Source organism: Hordeum vulgare, chromosome 4H (assembly GCF_904849725.1).
Source record: "Hordeum vulgare subsp. vulgare chromosome 4H, MorexV3_pseudomolecules_assembly, whole genome shotgun sequence".
Classification (NCBI taxonomy): Eukaryota; Viridiplantae; Streptophyta; class Magnoliopsida; order Poales; family Poaceae; genus Hordeum; species Hordeum vulgare.
Genome location: NC_058521.1, coordinates 367,401,416 through 367,420,936, shown reverse-complemented (window position 1 = coordinate 367,420,936; position 19,521 = coordinate 367,401,416). Strand labels below are relative to the sequence as shown.

The following is a 19,521-nucleotide window of genomic DNA, read 5'->3' as shown; positions in this document are numbered from 1 at the left end:
TGCCCAAGACTTAGTTGATCCCACCAACATCGTAAGTGGTGAAGAATTTCCCAAAGAGTGGGCCAAGTGCAAGCCAACACTCTAGAAAAAACTTTACTAATAGCATGGTTTTTTTTTTGCATACCAATAGCGCTGGGCTACAACTAAGTGCTAGTAGCAAGTGGTGAAGTGGGCCAAGTGCAAGCCAACACTCTACAAAAAACTTTACAAGTAGCATGGGTTTTTTTACATACCAGTAGCGCGGGCTACAACTAAATGCTAGTAGCAGCACGTGTTCTAACCCACGCTACTCGTAAACAGACATACCAGTAGTGTTGGTGACCCATGCGCACGTGTTCTAACCCACGCTACTCTGTAAGCGCTCGTGACCCATGCTACTACTATTTCATACGGGCGCTACTACTAATGTAGGAATAGTAGCGCATGTAGGATACACCCATGCTACTAGTAACTAATTAGGATTTAAAACAAAAAACTACTTCAGTTTAGACATACATTTCATAGTACTCATATACATGCATTTCATAATACATACTCCCTCCGTCCAGAAATACTTGTCCTAAAAATGGATATAATGGATGTATCTATAACTAAAATAAGTCTAGATACATTCATCTTTAGGACAAGTATTTCCGGACGGAGGAAGTATATGTTATGCATACAATCAATCATACATATCTAATACAATTAATACATACATATATATACAATATACACCACGCATATAGGTCATCGACGCCGGCGTCGACGCCTCCACAAGCCCATGTTGATGGTGTTGATGCCGTCATCATCGTAGTCATCGCCGTCACATCAATCATACATATCTAATACAATTAATACATACATATATATACAATATACACCACGCATATAGGTCATCAACGCCGGCGTCGACGCCTCCACAAGCCCATGTTGATGGTGTTGATGCCGTCATCGTCGTAGTCATCGCCGTCGCAGCACCGTGACGATGTCGCCGCCGACTTCATCATCGTCGCTGCATCACCATGATGATGTCGTCGCCGTGGTCGCCACCACAGCATCGTGATGATGTATTACCAACATTGTACCCTGCAGCTCATGCTCTGGGATGTCATCTCCCTTAAAGATAAATTACAGAGAGAACATGAATACTTCATATCAACTAAGCATACACCAACTAGTACATTTCCTTCACTAGCACTAGTAACCATACATTTACCGAACTGTTCTCATATGACAATAAACTTGCACAATTAACTACTGTATGCTGAAAGTGTGAAAGATACATGATGATCATATATAACTCAGGATGTTTCATGAAGGAAGTCCACGAGCCTTTGCCTGAACATCCTTCTCATAGCAAAGTAACAGTTTTCGCCCTTCTGCATCGCACTGTCTTCAACTGAATCAACCAATAGGTTCACTTGAAGATCCGGCTTCATGCAGCAGGTCTTGTCGTCACGCAAAAGGATCTTGTTGATGACAATAGTCTCGGGCATAATGTACTTGAGCTGTGCAATATGGCCATAGGTAAACCTCCTACACACAGAATGTGTAAATTAGACACTGAATTATGTAAATCAAACACAGCAGCAATCATCTAATTTATTGTCGTTAGAGGCCAGTACCTCTCAGCCAAGTTTTGAATGCTAGAGCAGATAATGGGGAATGTTGCCTTGGATCTCTTCATGCGGAGGAGCCCGGTGGAGCTCTCGAAGCAGTTGAACAACTCGCAGACAATCTCATAGCTGATCGTCAATGACATAAACCAAATTAGAAAACAGAACTATTGCAGTAAAAAGAAGCTGGAAATTATCAGGGTGAATTTTGCATCCAGATAACAATTGCAATCATCTAATGTTAGTTGCAGTAAATTTCATTAGAGAAATAAAAATATATAGATTGTTGTTGATTTCACAAAAATGTTGATGGTCTGAATCTATGTAAAATGATTCAGTTTGGGGGTGCAAACAAGAAAACAGACTAGATCCATCGCTAATCAGAAAATATGTTTGCATCCTTGGAGTGATTATAATGTCAGTTGCACTAAATTCCACCACACAAACAATATGTACAGATTCAATGATGGCCTGAAACTAAGTAAAAGGATCCGATCTAGGGGGCGCAAACAAGAAATCGACCTTGAAACAGACAATGTAAAATGATTCAGTTTGGCGGCGCAAACAAGAAAACAGACTAGATCCAATGCTAATCAGAGAAAATGTTTGCATCCTTGGAACTATTCTTCCCCAGCATCAGAACCCACGGGGCCCTGCCCGCGCGCTGCAGCTCGAGCGCCGCCCGACGGACCTCCTTGACGACCTTCTCCTCCGGGGCCTTGTCGATCTCGTCGAACTCCACCACCTTGGCGCTCCCAGCCTTCGATAACACCTGCGAAAAGATTCACTCTTTCATAATTCAGATCACACCTACACACGGCGAGCCATTCGAACTCGAACCAACTCACACTGCAAGTGTACCGGAGCAGGCCTGATCTGACGTTGGTGATGGCGACGATGAGAGTGGTCTTGCCCGATGGTGTTGACATTGAGGTGGGGCTTCCCGAGAGGGACCATTCAATCTCAGAGCCACGGTACGACAGGGGACAGGAGGAGAGCGGATCTGAGGAGCAGAGTGAGGGGAGGGGGTGCTCACGTGCGAGTGAATGTGGCCATGGACGTCACCCAGAGGGGCGGACGGCTGGGGCCCGCCACCGTGGACTCGTCCAGGAGCGCGATAGGGCCGAAGATCACAGCGGCGTGAAGGGCCGAAGATCACAGCGGCGTGAAGGGCCGGGTAGGTGAGCACGCCGTAGGAGCCGCCATGGAGCACTGGGCGGCATCAAGCGTTTTGCGCGCGGCTGGAGCTCACCGGAACCGGCCGGTGTGGGTGGTGCGGCGGCGTGGAGATCGCGGGGAGAGGAGATCGACCGAGGGGTGGGCCTGAGATTCATGAGAGAGAGTGTTTTAGGGATTCTTTAGGGCCCGTTTTTTTTAGGCATGTTGGGGAAATAAGCCCATGTGAAAATAAGTGGAGTAGTAAATAAGCTCATGAAAAAATAAGCTTCAAATAATAAGGTAATCAGTTTTTTTTCAATGCCTGTTTTTTCAGCTTGTATCTGTTATGGTATGTGAAAAGTATGTAATGCCCTTGCCAGGGGTAGCTCGACCTGGATGCAGATGGCGAACTGGAAGGCAGCGAACTGCGACGAGATGACTAGGGGCGTCGGAGGGAAGGGTCGGGAACGGCAGTGCCGAAGGGAAGGGCGGGGAGTGGCAACACCGGAGGGAAGGGCGGGGAGCGGCGACGCCAAAGGGAAGGGCCGAGAGCGAAACGTGATAGGGAGGAGGAGGACGGTAGATGAGGGCTACCCGTCGGCCATGGGTCTTCGTTGGAGAGAGCCGCGGCGAGAAGCTGTGCAGAAGGGGAACGACGGAGAGGAGCCACGCAAAAGGGGAACAGTGGCGGGGAGCAGAGGAGGACTAGACCGACGACGGGGCAGCATAGGAGGCCGGGGCCGGTGGCAGGAGAGAGGGCCTCGTCGAGGAGGAGCTGGATCCGGGGGCCGGCGGCGTGGAGAGAAACCCTAGCGAGCGGGGGAGGGAGAGCGAGCGCGCTAGAGGTCGAGCGAGCGGGGTGGGGGTCGAGCGAGCGGGCGGTGCGGGGTGGCTGATCAGTGGCGGTTTTACCGTAATTTCTGTAAAAAAAATAGGGTCCTTTGCTATACCCCTTCGGTTGTAAGTGGGCTTTTGCGGGAAGCTGCCCTCCCCCCATCTTTTTTCCATTGTGAAGGAAGTGGGGATGAAAATAAGGTGGGCTAGCTTTTCCAAAATGAGTTCTTTTGGGCTTCTAGCTTATTTCTGCAATAAGCTGCTAGAAGTTGCAAAAGAACTGGCCCTTAAAGAGTTTGGTGGGGCAGGAGTAAGAGTGGATCGGGGGCTGGGTGGTGCGGTGGTGGACACGCTCACTACTTGTAGCGTGCGTGTCTCACCTTCGGTATAACTATTCATTAGTAGTAGTGTATGTTTTACAATGTACGTTATTACTATGCCATGTCTCTAGTAGATATTTAGTAATAGCGTGTTTTTCTCTCGAGGCGCTACTAGGAACGATGGTGAATATAACACGCTACTGGTAATTAGCAGTAGCGTGGGTCAATATAGCACGCTACTAATAAGCGTTTATCTACAAGCTATTTCCTAGTAGTGCAAGCTGCAGAAGATCTCTGCAGAGGCAGTGAAGAAATTCAGTCTTGATATTGTTGCTACTCTTGTCGCTGCCTCGTCTGTTGTTGAGGCATCTGCGAGTATAATAGCTCTGAAACGAGCTATATTGAAGAAAACTATTGTGAAGACAAAGTGCTCAAGCTTAAATCCCTCATAGAAAATTCCTCAACCAGCTCCCTCGGTGGTTGCCACTTCCTGAGCAGCTGCCACAAAGACTTCAACACTAGTGCATCTTGCAACGTGTTAGCGAACCGGTGGATTTACAAATCCCTTTGGGACCTTTGCAACTATCTCACCTCTCACTTTTTCAAGTTACACGACCATGAAAAAGAAGATGACAGCTGGACAAAGCAAAAGACCAAGTCCTCACAAGGTCGTCTTCAATGTTCCCTCAGTATCTAAGGATGATGAGGCTAGTGATGAAGAACTTGCTGAAATCATCAGAAACAAACAAGAAAGAGTGGCCCAAGCAAAGGGCACTCAAATACCTCTCATGTTGGACCCAAGGACTGTGTCGGACTTCATTCATGTCTTGTACAAGGATCCTTATACCCGTATTGACAATTTGAAACTGCCGCGAGGTCCAAGCCATGTGTTGACTGCTTTCATAGCTGAAGAAAAAGGGAAGTATGAGAAGGCCAAAAGAGCGAGAAGGGAGTAGAACTAGAAGGAATGCTTCTTGAAGAAGATCATTCTCTCCATGACTCCAGACCAACTCATTTCTGCATAGACTGAGATTAAAAACCTCGGTGAAGGATACAATAGATATCATGCTGATTGTCAAGGCGCCAAGGTCAGGTTTGTCAATGTGCCTACCAAAGTCATCACTAGACACAACACAAGGGTTGCTACACCATCACAACCACAAAGTGCTCAGGCTAGCTCCTCTGCTCAGCTTGATGAAGAAGTTGTTCACCCTGTTGAAGAAATTCCACTGGTTGAAGAAATCCAGGACTACTGAAGAATTTGCAGCTCCTGAAGACATTGCCAGGGCAACCTCCACTATTGCACGTGAAGAAATTGCTAGGCCAGCTGAATAAATAGTTGCGCCTGAAGAAATTGCACCTGTAAGGACGACTGCATGAGTCGTGCATGAAGAAATTGTACCAACTTCACCGTCTGCTCCACCAGCAAAATCTTCAAAGGTGAAGAGAGTGATACTTCCTTCTACATCAGAAGCAAAGAAAACAAAGGTGGCGGAAAAGGAAGCCGCACGTAAGTGGAAGGTATCATCCTGTGCAGAATCCTCGGAAGCCAAGCTGTTGAATATTTTGCCAAGTTCCTCAACTGAACCTATTGATGCAACACCGATCTTGTTTGTACCCTCTTATGAAATGGTACCATTTGGTGAAGATTATGTCATCGCATATGAAGAGGATGAAGAAATTGACCTGCTTCTTTCACAGAGCCGATCGATGAAGAAATTGAGGTTGGTGCAATCACCTCACCCCCTCAGGTATCACCGCCTCGGCCTTAGTTCACTATGGAGGGGGCTGGTGTTGAAGAAACTGATGATGACGTGGACATTGGATGCACTACTCCTCTGATCAACGATGAATATTGGCTGCACACCCAAATTCGCCAATGGAAACCCCATTAAGTCAAATTCCTCAGTCGCCTTCCCAAACAGAAGAAATTCTAATAGGGCATGAGTGCATCCACATTCCTCTCAAGTCAATACCTGAAGAGATGCATCAGCTGATGAAACGTTTCCTCTCCTTACAGTCTAGGGAACCGATTGTTGAAGAAATTCTAGCTGCATTAGCTGAAGAAAGTCACACCCAGACTACGGCTGAAGAACCTGCTATTCAAATTTCTCTGTCTAAAGAGACCATGGCTGAAGAAACTGCTGCTCAAATTTCTCTACCATTAGTTGAAGAACCACTAGTTGATATAATCAACACTCAAACTGTTGTTGAAGAGAATGTTGTTCAAAATCCCCAGTCTGCAGTTGTCGTGGCAAAAGTTCCTCAATCTAAAATAACTATTGTGCCCAGAGGAATTGCACGGCGATATAAGCCAAATCTTTGGCCCAAGCATGTTCAGCTGTACAAAGGCAGAAAAGGAACAAAATTCCTCAAGGAGAATTTCTATGATGAACATCATCTCATCACGGGTGAAAAACTCTACGACTCTCCAAGGATAAGGCACAAGAGATTATGGACTTCAACATAGATCAACTTCTATGGTGTTGTGTTATTTGACAAGAACAAAATATTCTAGCACCGGCAAATTCCTCATGCAGATATGGAGTTCATTCCATGCTTCTCCCCAATACTCAGTGTTCTTCACGAAGCCAGACTCTTACCATTCTCTGTTGGTGTCTGTGATTGGAGTGAAGAACTCATTCTTCAGTTCTATGCAACACTGCACATCTCCAGTGAAGCAAATGATATCAACACATGGATACTTGACTTGACTGAAGACACACATTTCACTGCCCCAGCAACAGAATGGCTTCGTGTAGTCTCAGTCGGTATTCCCTCATAAGGCACAAGATGCATTTATGAAGAACATGAACATCCAAATAATCCGATGCAAGTACCGATGAAGCTTTTGGCACTTGGCCAAGCTCCCAAAATGTAATGCCCCAAGTGTAGAACCTACCCTTTTTGGACCTACTTCATGTGGGACCACCTTGTCGGAGATTGTGATGTTTTCATTTTGAGCCATGATTTCATGTGTGTCCCTTATTACTTGCTTCCCTTGCATGCATGCATAACATATCATTGCTTGCCATACCTTATGATTGCATGTCATGATCATGTTTGCATATGTTCTTACTAGGAGTAAGTATTGTGGTGTAATATTTCATGTGATCATGTGATGTGTGACTTGTGTGGAGTGTAGCATGTGTGAGCAAGTGCTTATTTTTTTTCAAAACCAACCACCTTCTCCCCCTCTCTATTTTCCCCTATGTAAAATTTCACCTCTTCCTTTCCCTTTTAAAATAATGCCCATGTTTTAGCTAAAATTGTGGTGGATGAGAGATGTGAGTTGCTGGTTTTGAATGGGTGTTTATAGGTGCACATAAAATTACAAAACAGAGACAATAATTCTGTTTTGTGAAATATTATTTGCTCCTAAAAATCTTGTTCTTGTTTTGTTCAAATAGGTCGTATTTTTATACGACCAGGGGGTTTTTCCTTTTGAATTTATCCGAGTAGTTTTGCCTTGTGCTATTTGTTTCCATCTCTGTGTAGTTTTCTAAATAGAACCCCCCAGCGATTTACTTCTCTTCTCTGCCGCAAGCTGTGGGCTCCCTCCCACTTTGCTGGCCCATTTAATCTTCCTCCCGGCGCTAGGAGCCCACGCCAGCGGCCTTATTCCCTCCTTCTGACGCCGTTTCCTCCCCGTGCGAGCTGTCCGTCAGACGCCAGAGAGAACACGCGCGACGCCGTGAGGTCTCACGGACGTCGAGGTCCCCCTTTTTAAGCGCGTTGGCGTCCGTGCCTCCCTCCCCTCGCCTAGGGTTCCTCCATTCCCTCCTCCCGCCGCCACCTCTCTTCCTTCCCTTCTCTCTTCTCCCGTCGGCAGGTGAGACTCTGTAGGGTTAGACCGAGAGTGAGCAGCTCCCCACCGGCGACCGTCGCGCCCCCGCCTTTGTTCGCCGCCGTCGCCATGTCTGGGAGCTCGGGGTGGATCCCTGCGATCCATTCCCGGCGCTAGAAGCCCCGGAGATCGGCCACACCGACGACCCCGAGCCCGTCAAGGACGTGCCCGCGGTGTCTTCCACCTCTCCTTCGGTTCTGCAGTTCAGGAACTTCTTCGTCGACGGCCTTCTTCCCCTCCGGCGCTCCTCCTTCCCGATCGGCGCCCCCTCTTCTCCCCAAGGTGAGGATCATCGCCCCTTGCCTCCTCCTCCTTGGTTCGGTCAAGATCCGAAGTAGGGTTCTGCATTTCTTCTCTGTTGCCGTTCGTCAGGGAGTAGCGAGTTGTGCGTGTGCGTAGCATGGAGTGGTAGGCGTGTTGCTGTTGTTTGGTAGTAGTAGGAGCAGGAGCTCGCCTCCATCCGGCGCGATGAGCCGCTGCAGCAGCAGGTCGTGCGCCTTCTTCTCTGTCGCCAGGCTTCTGTCAGGAGGGTGTACCAAGGCAGCATGTGTTGGCGTGTGTATCTCTCTTTCAGGGCGTAGGTAGGCTCGTAGCAGTAGCAGTGGATCTTCTCCCTCGTGCCAGCAGCGCCGCGGACGGGGAGCTTCCCCGTCGACGTTGGAGTGTGCAGTTGGATCTGCGTATGTTGCCTGCTGTGTCTCTGATGAGAAGGGTAGATCAGAGGGCAGATCAGCACGGGAGAGCCCCTTCTTTTTCTTTTGCAGCGCTTACTAGTTCAGACGTCGACTCATAGTGTAGTGGTAGCGCGTGTTGTGCCTGATGAGAGGGCGCGGGTTCGATCCCCCCTCGGCCCTCTTTTATTTTGCTGTCTTATTTGCACAGTGACCACAGTAACAGATTACTCTATTACTTCCTCTATCCTGTCGACTAAGTGTCAGTGGTGTGGTGGATTGGTGATGTTGCTGGAAACCAGAGGCTCTGGGTTCAATTCCCAGGAGCCCCTGTTTCTTTTTTTGTTGTCTTTTCTTTTCTGCCTATTTTATTTCTGTTTTTCTAACTCTTAGACAAAGTGGTATTTTAGTTCTTTTCCCTGCTAGTATAGTTAGGTGCAGATTTCTTTGTGTGTGTGTTTTGCACACTAGTGAGTGATAGATGATGTTTGTTAGCCTTGTGAACTTATGATGTTTGCACTTTTGGGGTGTGAAGAAACCCTTGGTAGAAGTTTGTGTAATTTGTCTTGGTTACCTGTAAGTGGTGTGCCTTAAGGTGTGAGAGATTGCACTAGTTAAGCATGTGTAGCCCTATCTTATGAGCTCTAGATGGGCTATGTTGTGTTTGTAGTTTATTTGCATGTTCAGATTTAGTGGAGTGTGATTATGGGTGTGGATGCCTCCCCCTCACCACATGTATTGGGTGTGTATGTGATGCACTAGGTGACTAGCTATGATAAGCATGTGTAGGTGGAGCTTACTAGTTAAGCATGGGTAGATTCTTGTGGGGGTGCACCTTGAGGGTGACATGATTCCAAGGGTGTTCCTTGTGATGCATGTGAGAGTGTGTACCATCACATGCCCATATGTGAGGGTGTGCATACTCTCTTGTTAGCATAGAGTTATATTTTGTTGTGCTTGATGCTAGTGATGGTGTGGTATATGTGTTGGTGTTGTGGATGTGCATGACAAAAACATGGGGTTCAAACCCCCATGTCACTTTGTAATTGTGCACATGAAACTCAACCTATTTAATTGTCATCTTAGAAGAATACCTTTATGGAGTTGCACTTACAGTTTTGTTGAAAGTTTGTTCCTTGATTCCATGGAATAGGTGGAGTCCAAGGGCATGGGGTTTTGTGTGTTAATAGAAGGGGTTTGTGCTCAACACCATAGTGGTGTCAATGACCTCTTGGTGTTGTGTGTGTGCAAACCATGCCTAGACAAAGTGGGCATGTGGCTGGAAAATTCCAGATTTTTGAACTCTAAAAATTTCACCAAGTCTGGGATGCTGGAAACATTTTCTTACCCTGTAGATGAGGATGTGCTGGTCATTTTGTTGAGAACTGGCCTTAGTTCAGTGCTAGTATTTTGAACCTGATATGTTTGTGAAGCTTCCTGTAAATTTTCAAGTCATTTGGAGCCAAGTAGGTTGTGTTTTGATTGCTGTCAAAAAGCTTCAGAACAGAAACAGAAACTCAGGTGCAGGAATTTTCACTAAGTCCCTGAGATCTGATGGTTTTGGGAAAGTTTGTGGCCTTGTATCTTCTAGAGTTTAATTCCTTTTTCTGTGATTCTTGCTGGTTCTTGTAGTCTTCTTGGTTGGCAACAGCCACATATATTATTTGTCATGTTTGAAGACCTGTAGCTATGTTGCATGTTGCTCCCAAACAGCTAAGATGCAAATTCTGGCAGATTATGTAGTTTTGCCATTTTGTTCAAAGTATGTGTTTAATTGTTGTTGTGGTGTTATACCTTGCTCCATTTCATTCATGTTGGGTTATTGCATGTCTTGGCTACCTGGGAATACCAGATTTGTGCCAATTGGGAGTGTGGTGTTGAATCTTTCACGTAGAGCTTCTTATCTTGTTTCGTTGATTCCCGTTGATCCGTAGCTCCATTTGCAATGTTCTTTATATGGTTTTGCACCGTTTTTACGAGCCGCATCTGTTAATATCATTCTCATGCATGTAAAAATAGTTTAGTGCAAAGTTCCGTCCAGAAACTTGCTGTAGTTTATTTTGCTTGTGCTAGTGATAGAAATAGTGATGCATGCTCAACTTTCATCTCATGCATCATGTGTTTGTTGCATTTTGTGGTGCTGCTGTTCCTTGGCTATTATTCTTATGTTGGGTAGCACCGGGAGCGGAGAACGAATACGTGGAGTCAGGAGAGTACGTGCAGAACGATCCAGAACCATTCCAAGCTGAGGATATCACAGGCAAGATGACATGACCTTGATTCCATCTCTAGACTTGTTATGATAGTTCGTTTTCATGTCATATTTGTTCGCTGCCTACCACTGAATTTAAATTGCCTCTTCATATTCCATGATCCCAAACACCGTACTCTTTCCTAGCAAACTTGTATGGCTAGGTAGGCTTGATCAGCTACTAACGTTAGCATTGTTAGTTGCAGGTGTTTTAAACTCATGTGGTGACATGAGCTTGATATCATGATATTAAATTCTGTTATTTATTTAATGCACCTATATACTTGGTAAATGACAGGAGGCCTAGCCTTTTGCCGGGTGCTTTGTTCCGTTATTCCAGCCTTAGTTACCGGTTACCGGTGCTTGATTCCATAATGATCGCTCCTAACACGTTCGGGGTTGTTATGGGGACCCCCTTGATAAATCGCATAGTGCTAAGGCTTGTCCGGCAGGACCCAATATTGGTGTTAATTTGCTAATAACTTAATAATAATCTGCATAGGGAGTAGCTACCCCGAGGATCCTTAATCAACAACCCGGGCCAGTGCTCCTCATGAGTGTTGGTCCAATCCAGAGCAGCTTATTACGCTCCCCGGGGCAACTCGGTGTTTTGGCATGGTAACCATCGCTCATCCGGCGTGTCCTGAGACTGAGATACGCGGCTCTTATCAGGGTCGTCGACACGTCGGGAGGTCCTGCTAGCCTTGCCTTACCTTAGCGGTATATCTTGCGTATAGGAATCCCAGTGAAGCTTTGGTTTCACCCAGAGTTGAGGTTTTCGTCTAAGGAATCCGACGAGATCATGAGATTCGTGATAGAGGATGCCTTTGCGGCCTGTGTTCGTTTGTGATGGACTAGTTGGAGCACCCCTACAGGGTTTAATCTTTCGGAAAGCCATGCCCGCGGTTATGTGGCAACTTGGAATATTTTGTTAACATCCGGTATTAGAGAACTTAAACATAAACTAATAAAACTGCCAACTGTGTGCGTAACCGTGACTGTCCCTTCGAAGATCTCTCTTCGATCGGGAACACGGTGGGGTTATGAATGCCGTAGGTAGGTGTTCAGGATCACTTACTGATCAAGTAATCACTTCCGTTAGTGTAGACCACCTTCACTTCTCTTTTGCGTAAGTTATCCACTTATTCAATCATAGGATGCAGCAGCCTGATACACTTCACCCCTACCTTACCCAATAACATGACTAGTTCTGGCACCAAGGTCTTAGATTGCCGAGTCCCCGTGGCTCACGGATTCCTCCGAAAACTCCCAGCTGGTACAGGTACCCCAGAGACAGATGATCCCGACGTCACCCAGCTGGCGTGGCAGTACGACGAGGAGACAGACCGCCTCTACGTGAACTATCCCGAGGACTGAGGCGTGGTCGTGATCGTGGGCCTGCAGCAGGGTAGCATAGCATTTTCCATGTTTTGTAGTCCGTAGCGGAACTACCTTGATTGTATCTGTGCTGTACTCTGAGTTATTATTAAGAAGACAGTTGAATCCCGAATTGTCTGCTTGTATTATTATATTGTGCTATGTTACTTGCTTGCGAAACGCTTAGATGCGCTTCTTTCCTATTCGGGGGCCTCGACCCCCAGATCGGAAAGGACCGCATGTTGGTCGTTACAAGTTGGTAATCAGAGCCTTACGACCATAGGAGCCTTAGTGTGATCGTATTTGGCCGAGTCGAGTCTAGAAAATGTTTGGAGTCGTTGTTATATCGGAGAGTAGGTTTCTTTTTCTCCTCTTCTTTGCTCTGGTGAGGCTTCCGTCTTAGGAAATCTTTAAATCTACTCCTTTTCTCGCTCAAATTTTTTTTTAGGATCACGCGGGTATTTGTGAAATCTATATGATTTCGATGTGACGGAATCATGTCCTGGTGCCTCCTATCTGCTCTAAATATCAGGGGAGTTGAGCTCAGGGATTATCGCGCACATCGCCATATTCAGATTTCTGAGTATCTAAGAACGGAGGGTGTTCGTTATTGCTTCAATACGGGTAGTGGTGAGATAACCCCGACGTCCCCAGTACTGGTGTAGATTGTTCGGGGGTACTACCACACTTTGTATCGTTGTGATCACGAGGATCTGTTGTAGACGAAGGTCCGAGATGCTGGTTGTGTGTTGAAGGATGTTATACAGGTGACGGGTTAGTTTAGGAGTTGTGTGAAATACTCCTTGTATCCGTGTGCCTGATTGCATGACCAGCTATTTCAGGAATTCATAGGTGGGATATCTAGTAGTATCTTATAGGACTATCTTCCTACAAACGCTGGATTGAGGTTTGGGAAAATCTTGATCATATGTTTGTTCCGAGCAGTTTAGCTCACACTTGTTTGCAGTGGCCCTTATCGGAATTTTGTCGTGTGTTACTTTCAGGATGCACTCTTGCTATGTTGTTCGAGTGCAATGCTAAATTCTATTCATATATTCTGTCTTTTGATTCAGCTATATCTTCAATTATTCTGTGGTCCAATATGCTGTCCGTCTTCAGGATGGCTCCACCAACTCGTCAGACCCGAGCGCGTGAGGATATGTCGCCTCCCCCTCCTCCTCCGCCTCCGCCTCCTCCTGCAGAGGCCTGGCAGGCGATGATGGCAGCTACCAATGCAAACACTCAGATGTTGTTGTAGTTGATCCAGGAGAGAGCCAATCATCAGCAGGGCAATTTCCAGCAGGGTGGCAATCACTTCGCTAGTCCGAGTCAGTTCCTGTCAAACCAGCCTAAGACGTTCACTTCTTGCGACCAGCCGTTTGATGCGGAAGATTGGATCCGTGATATGAACAAGCATTTTGAGTGTAGCAATGTGCGTCCAGAGGACTATGTCAAGTTTGCAACGTTTCAGTTGAAGGGGCAGGCTTCTATTTGGTGGCAGCAGCTTAAGGACTCCAGAGGTGGCAGGGTGATGAATTGGGACGAGTTTTGTCGTGACTTCAGGTCCCACTACATTCCTTCCAGTTTTGTTGAGGAGATGCGTGAGAAGTTCAGGCGCTTGAAGGAGGGCAGCAATTCTGTGTACAAGTACAATGTTGAGTTCCACGAGCTGGCCCGTTACGCGTTGCAGGATGTTCCGGATCAGAAGAGCAAGATATACCAGTTCAGGGGTGGCTTGAAGGAGGATTTGCAGTTAGCACTTGCTTTGCACGATCCTGAGGAGTTTGACAAGTTCTACAACTTAGCTCTCAGAGCAGAGGCAGCCTTGCTCAGGGTGGAGAACTCCAAGAAACGTTTCAGAGATTCCAGCTCTTCCTCGACTTAGGTGGTTCAGAAGCAACAGAGGTTTTGGGTTTCTCCTCCTCCTCCTCGGCACTCTCAGCAGCCGAAGCACTCAGGTGGACGTGACTCTTCCCACCCACCCAACCCCTGGCTTCCAGCAGAGATATCAGCATCAGAAGCAAGGGCCTCCTCAGATTCAGTTCCGGCAGCCAACAGATGTCACTTGTCACAAATGTGGGCAGAAGGGTCACTATGCCAACAAATGCACCTCTCAGCTCCGTCTGCCGCCTCCTCCTCCAGGCAAACCTCCTAGCAACGCTCTTGTGAAGTTCAACCCTAGATCAGCTCGAGTCAACATGGTGAATGCAGCTGAGGCAGAAAATTCATCGGATGTGATCGTGGGTAATCTCCTAGTCAATGATTTTCCTGCTAAAGTCTTGTTTGATTCTGGTGCTTCGCATTGCTTCATCTCCAAGCATTTCTTAGCTAAGCATGATATTCCTGCAATTCATTTGGATAGTCCCTTCCATGTGGTTTCTCTGGGCATGCGCATGAGTTCGTTCATGAGGGTTCCGGATGTTTCTATCAAAATGGACAACTATGCTTTTCTGGCATCTCCTATTGTCTTGGGTAAGTTCGACATTGATTTGATCCTTGGTATGGACTGGTTGGCCATGAACAAGGCATCAATTGATTGTGAAGCTAAAGAAGTGAAACTTACCCACTCTTCGGAGGATGTGATTATATTCGCGGCGCGCGATGACACAATCCGCTTGTTCTCCTTGAATGAAAAGGGTGAGATCAATCCCATTGAGCAAGTTCCAGTAGTTTGCGAATATCAAGACGTGTTTCCTGAAGAGCTGCCAGGCATGCCTCCGCACCGTGAAGTGGAGTTCATCATTGAGCTTGAGCCAGGCACAGAGCCAGTGTGCAAGCGGCCGTACAAGCTGGGTCCAGAAGAGTTGAAGGAACTCAAGAAGCAACTCGATGAGCAGGAGCGTTTGGGTTTGATCAGACCAAGCTCGTCTCCGTGGGGATGTGGTGTTCTGTTTGTCAAGAAGAAGGATGGTACGGACCGGTTGTGTGTCGATTACCGTCCATTGAACAAGAAGACAATCAAGAACAAATATCCGCTTCCGAACATAAATGAGTTGTTCGAGCAGCTGAAAGGTGCTAAAGTATTCTCCAAGCTTGATCTCAGAATGGGCTATCATCAGATTCGCATTCGCGAGGAAGACATTCCGAAGACGGCATTCAGGACCAGTTTTGGCTCGTATGAGTATATGGTCATGTCTTTTGGTCTGGCTAATGCTCCTCCGACTTTTTGCCGATTGATGAACTATATTTTCTCGCCATTCAAGAATGAGTTTGTCTTGCTATATCTCGACGACATTCTGGTCTTTTCTGAGGATGAGGAAGAACATGAGAAACATCTTAGGTTGGTGCTTGATAAATTGAGAGAATACAAGCTGTATGCCAAGTTTTCCAAGTGTGAGTTCTGGCTGAAAGAAGTGGTTTATCTTGGGCATATTATCTCTGCCGAGGGCATTAAGGTTGACCCGTCCAAGGTTCAAGCCATTGTTGAATGGGAACCTCTGCAGAATGTGAAGCAGCTTCGAAGCTTTCTCGGTCTTGCCGGATATTGCATAAGATTCGTTGAGAACTTCTCCAAAATCGCCAAGCCGCTCTCTAGTCTTCTTCAGAAGGGTGTCAAGTATGTTTGGTCTCCAGAGTGTCAACTGGCTTTCGATACACTCAAAGAGAAGCTTATCTCCACTCCGGTATTGGCTCCTCCGGATGATTCCAAGCCGTACCAGGTCTTTTGCGATGCTTCTCTCCAGGGTTTCGGTGCAGTCTTGATGCAAGATAGGAAGGTGGTCGCTTATACCTCCAGGCAGCTGAAGCCTGCGGAGAAGAACTATCCTGTGCACGATCTTGAGCTAGCAGCTGTTGTGCACGCCTTGATGACTTGGAGACATCTCTTGTTGGAACGTAAGGTTGAAGTTTTCACCGATCACAAGAGCCTCAAGTATATCTTTACTCAGCCTAACTTGAATGTGCGGCAAACACGTTGGGTGGAAATGCTCCAGGATTTTAATCCGAGTGTTGAGTACACGCCAGGCAAGGCAAATGTTGTGGCAGATGCATTGAGCAGGAAGGCATATTGCAACAGTCTGATTCTGCAACCTCTCCAGCCAGGTCTTTCTGAGTCTTTCAGGAAGCTCAATCTTCAGCTGGTTCCTCAGGGTTTTCTTGCGAACCTTCAGATCTCTCCTACCTTGGAAGATCAGGTCAGAGCAGCTCAGCTACTTGATACTATGGTGAAGAAGGTCAAGATTGGTGTGGGAAAGAGTCTTCCCAAGTATAAGTGTTTCACTGTTGATGCCAGGGACACTTTGTTTTTCGAGGACCGTCTTGTCGTCCCGAAAGGTGATCTCAGGAAGGTGATCATGGAAGAAGCTCATAATTCTCTGCTTTCTATTCATCCTGGAAGTTTCAAGATGTACCATGACTTGAAGCAGACTTTCTGGTGGACCCGTATGAAGCGTGAAATTGCACAATTCGTTAATGAGTGTGATGTATGTCGAAGGGTGAAAGCAGAACATCAAAGACCAGCGGGCCTCTTGCAGCCTTTGCCGATTCCCGAGTGGAAGTTCGATCACATTGAGATGGACTTTGTCACAGGGTTTCCGAAGTCCAAGAAGGGCAATGATGCTATCTTCGTCGTCATCGACAAATTGAGTAAAGTGGCGCATTTCCTTCCAGTCAAGGAGTCCATTTCAGCAGCTCAGCTGGCAGAGTTGTACACCTCGAGGATTGTCTCGTTGCACGGTGTACCTATGATGATCTCGTCAGATCGCGGAAGTATCTTCACTTCCAAGTTCTGGGACACTTTTCAGTTTGCTATGGGCACGAAGATCTGCTTCAGCACAGCGTTCCATCCTTAGACTAGTGGTCAAGTGGAGAGAGTGAATCAAGTTCTTGAGGACATGCTGAGAGCCTGTGTTATCTCTTTTGGCATGAAGTGGGAAGATTGTCTGCCTTTCGCGGAGTTCTCGTATAACAACAGTTATCAAGCTAGTTCTGGCAAGGCTCCGTTTGAAATTCTCTATGGCAGGAAGTGCCGTACTCCGCTCAACTGGTCCCAGACAGGCGAGCGTCAGATCCTTGGCAATGATATGATAGAAGAAGCTGAGGAGATGTGTCGGATCATTCGCGACAACCTCAGAGCAGCTCAGTCCCGTCAGAAGAGCTATTATGATAGCAAGCACCGTGACATGTCGTATGAGCTTGATGATTTTGTCTATCTCAAGGTGTCGCCTATGAAGGGTATGCAACGTTTTGGCATCAAAGGCAAGCTTGCGCGTCGTTTCATTGGTCCGTTCAGAGTGGTTGGCAAGAGGGGCGACCTCGCGTACCAGCTCGAGCTTCCGTCAACCTTTGCAAATGTCCACGATGTGTTCCATGTTTCTCAGCTCCGGAGGTGTTTCAAGAACCCCGGGCGCACTGTGCATCTTCAGGATAACGATCTTCAGCCTGACGTTTCTTATCGTGAGCATCCAGTTGCGGTTCTCGACGCGACTGAGCACAAGACCCGTAACAAGTCTGTCAAGTTTCTCAAAGTAAAGTGGTCACACCATTCCGATAAATAGGCTACGTGGGAACGCGAGGATCACCTCCGTTCCGAATTTCCCGATTTCTTCCAGTCTTAGATCTCGAGGTCGAGATCTTCTTTGTAGTGTGGGAGAGTTTGTAATGCCCCAAGTGTAGAACCTACCCTTTTTGGACCTACTTCATGTGGGACCACCTTGTCAGAGATTGTGATGTTGTCATTTTGAGCCATGATTTCATGTGTGTCCCTTATTACTTGCTTCCCTTGCATGCATGCATAACATATCATTGCTTGCCATACCTTATGATTGCATGTCATGATCATGTTTGCATATGTTCTTACTAGGAGTAAGTATTGTGGTGTAATATTTCATGTGATCATGTGATGTGTGACTTGTGTGGAGTGTAGCATGTGTGAGCAAGTGCTTATTTTTTTTCAAAACCAACCACCTTCTCCCCCTCTCTATTTTCCCCTATGTAAAATTTCACCTCTTCCTTTCCCTTTTAAAATAATGCCCATGTTTTAGCTAAAATTGTGGTGGATGAGAGATGTGAGTTGCTGGTTTTGAATGGGTGTTTATAGGTGCACATAAAATTACAAAACAGAGACAATAATTCTGTTTTGTGAAATATTATTTGCTCCTAAAAATCTTGTTCTTGTTTTATTCAAATAGGTCGTATTTTTATACGACCAGGGGGTTTTTCCTTTTGAATTTATCCGAGTAGTTTTGCCTTGTGCTATTTGTTTCCATCTCTGTGTAGTTTTATAAATAGAACCCCCCCCGAGCGATTTACTTCTCTTCTCTGCCGCAAGCTGTGGGCTCCCTCCCACTTTGCTGGCCCATTTAATCTTCCTCCCGGCGCTAGGAGCCCACGCCAGCCGCCTCATTCCCTCCTTCTGACGCCGTTTCCTCCCCGTGCGAGTTGTCCGTCAGGCGCCAGAGAGAACACGCGCGACGCCGTGAGGTCTCACGGACGTCGAGGTCCCCCTTTTTAAGCGCGTTGGCGTCCGTGCCTCCCTCCCCTCGCCTAGGGTTCCTTCATTCCCTCCTGCCGCCGCCACCTCTCTTCCTTCCCATCTCTCTTCTCCCGTCAGCAGGTGAGACTCTGTTTCTTTTTTTGTTGTCTTTTCTTTTCTGCCTATTTTATTTCTGTTTTTCTAACTCTTAGACAAAGTGGTATTTTAGTTCTTTTCCCTGCTAGTATAGTTAGGTGCAGATTTCTTTGTGTGTGTGTTTTGCACACTAGTGAGTGATAGATGATGTTTGTTAGCCTTGTGAACTTATGATGTTTGCACTTTTGGGGTGTGAAGAAACCCTTGGTAGAAGTTTGTGTAATTTGTCTTGGTTACCTGTAAGTGGTGTGCCTTAAGGTGTGAGAGATTGCACTAGTTAAGCATGTGTAGCCCTATCTTATGAGCTCTAGATGGGCTATGTTGTGTTTGTAGTTTATTTGCATGTTCAGATTTAGTGGAGTGTGATTATGGGTGTGGATGCCTCCCCCTCACCACATGTATTGGGTGTGTATGTGATGCACTAGGTGACTAGCTATGATAAGCATGTGTAGGTGGAGCTTACTAGTTAAGCATGGGTAGATTCTTGTGGGGGTGCACCTTGAGGGTGACATGATTCCAAGGGTGTTCCTTGTGATGCATGTGAGAGTGTGTACCATCACATGCCCATATGTGAGGGTGTGCATACTCTCTTGTTAGCATAGAGTTATATTTTGTTGTGCTTGATGCTAGTGATGGTGTGGTATATGTGTTGGTGTTGTGGATGTGCATGACAAAAACATGGGGTTCAAACCCCCATGTCACTTTGTAATTGTGCACATGAAACTCAACCTATTTAATTGTCATCTTAGAAGAATACCTTTATGGAGTTGCACTTACAGTTTTGTTGAAAGTTTGTTCCTTGATTCCATGGAATAGGTGGAGTCCAAGGGCATGGGGTTTTGTGTGTTAATAGAAGGGGTTTGTGCTCAACACCATAGTGGTGTCAATGACCTCTTG

The 19,521-nt window shown here is 46.5% G+C and overlaps 1 protein-coding gene across 3 annotated transcripts; it reads right to left on the bottom strand.

The window, feature by feature from the left end:
* Positions 1–1,110: 1,110 nt before the first annotated feature.
* LOC123448637 (CDT1-like protein a, chloroplastic) lies at positions 1,111–2,950 on the bottom strand. 3 transcript variants are annotated; one of them, XM_045125597.1, is made up of 3 exons: positions 2,635–2,934; positions 1,608–1,727; positions 1,111–1,518 (listed from the first exon to the last, which is right to left on the bottom strand). In XM_045125597.1, exons 1-3 carry the CDS (start codon positions 2,652–2,654, stop codon positions 1,284–1,286), a joined length of 375 nt encoding a protein of 124 aa, XP_044981532.1. In that variant the 5' UTR covers positions 2,655–2,934; the 3' UTR covers positions 1,111–1,283. The 3 variants fall into 3 exon arrangements, 1 of the variants encoding a protein (XP_044981532.1); XR_006631877.1 differs by having other exon boundaries at positions 1,608–2,370; positions 2,460–2,950; XR_006631876.1 differs by having other exon boundaries at positions 1,608–2,370; positions 2,447–2,949.
* Positions 2,951–19,521: the final 16,571 nt, after the last annotated feature.

What these genes read in the sequence shown, in the direction of transcription:
- LOC123448637 (XM_045125597.1), bottom strand. Translation starts at nt 2,654, where the DNA reads ATGGCCACATTCACTCGCAC. An exon ending in ATGGCCACATTCACTCGCAC is followed by an intron (nt 1,728 to 2,634) that starts GTGAGCACCCCC and finishes ATTGACGATCAG; the next exon opens with CTATGAGATTGTCTGCGAGT. An exon ending in ATTCAAAACTTGGCTGAGAG is followed by an intron (nt 1,519 to 1,607) that starts GTACTGGCCTCT and finishes TTCTGTGTGTAG; the next exon opens with GAGGTTTACCTATGGCCATA.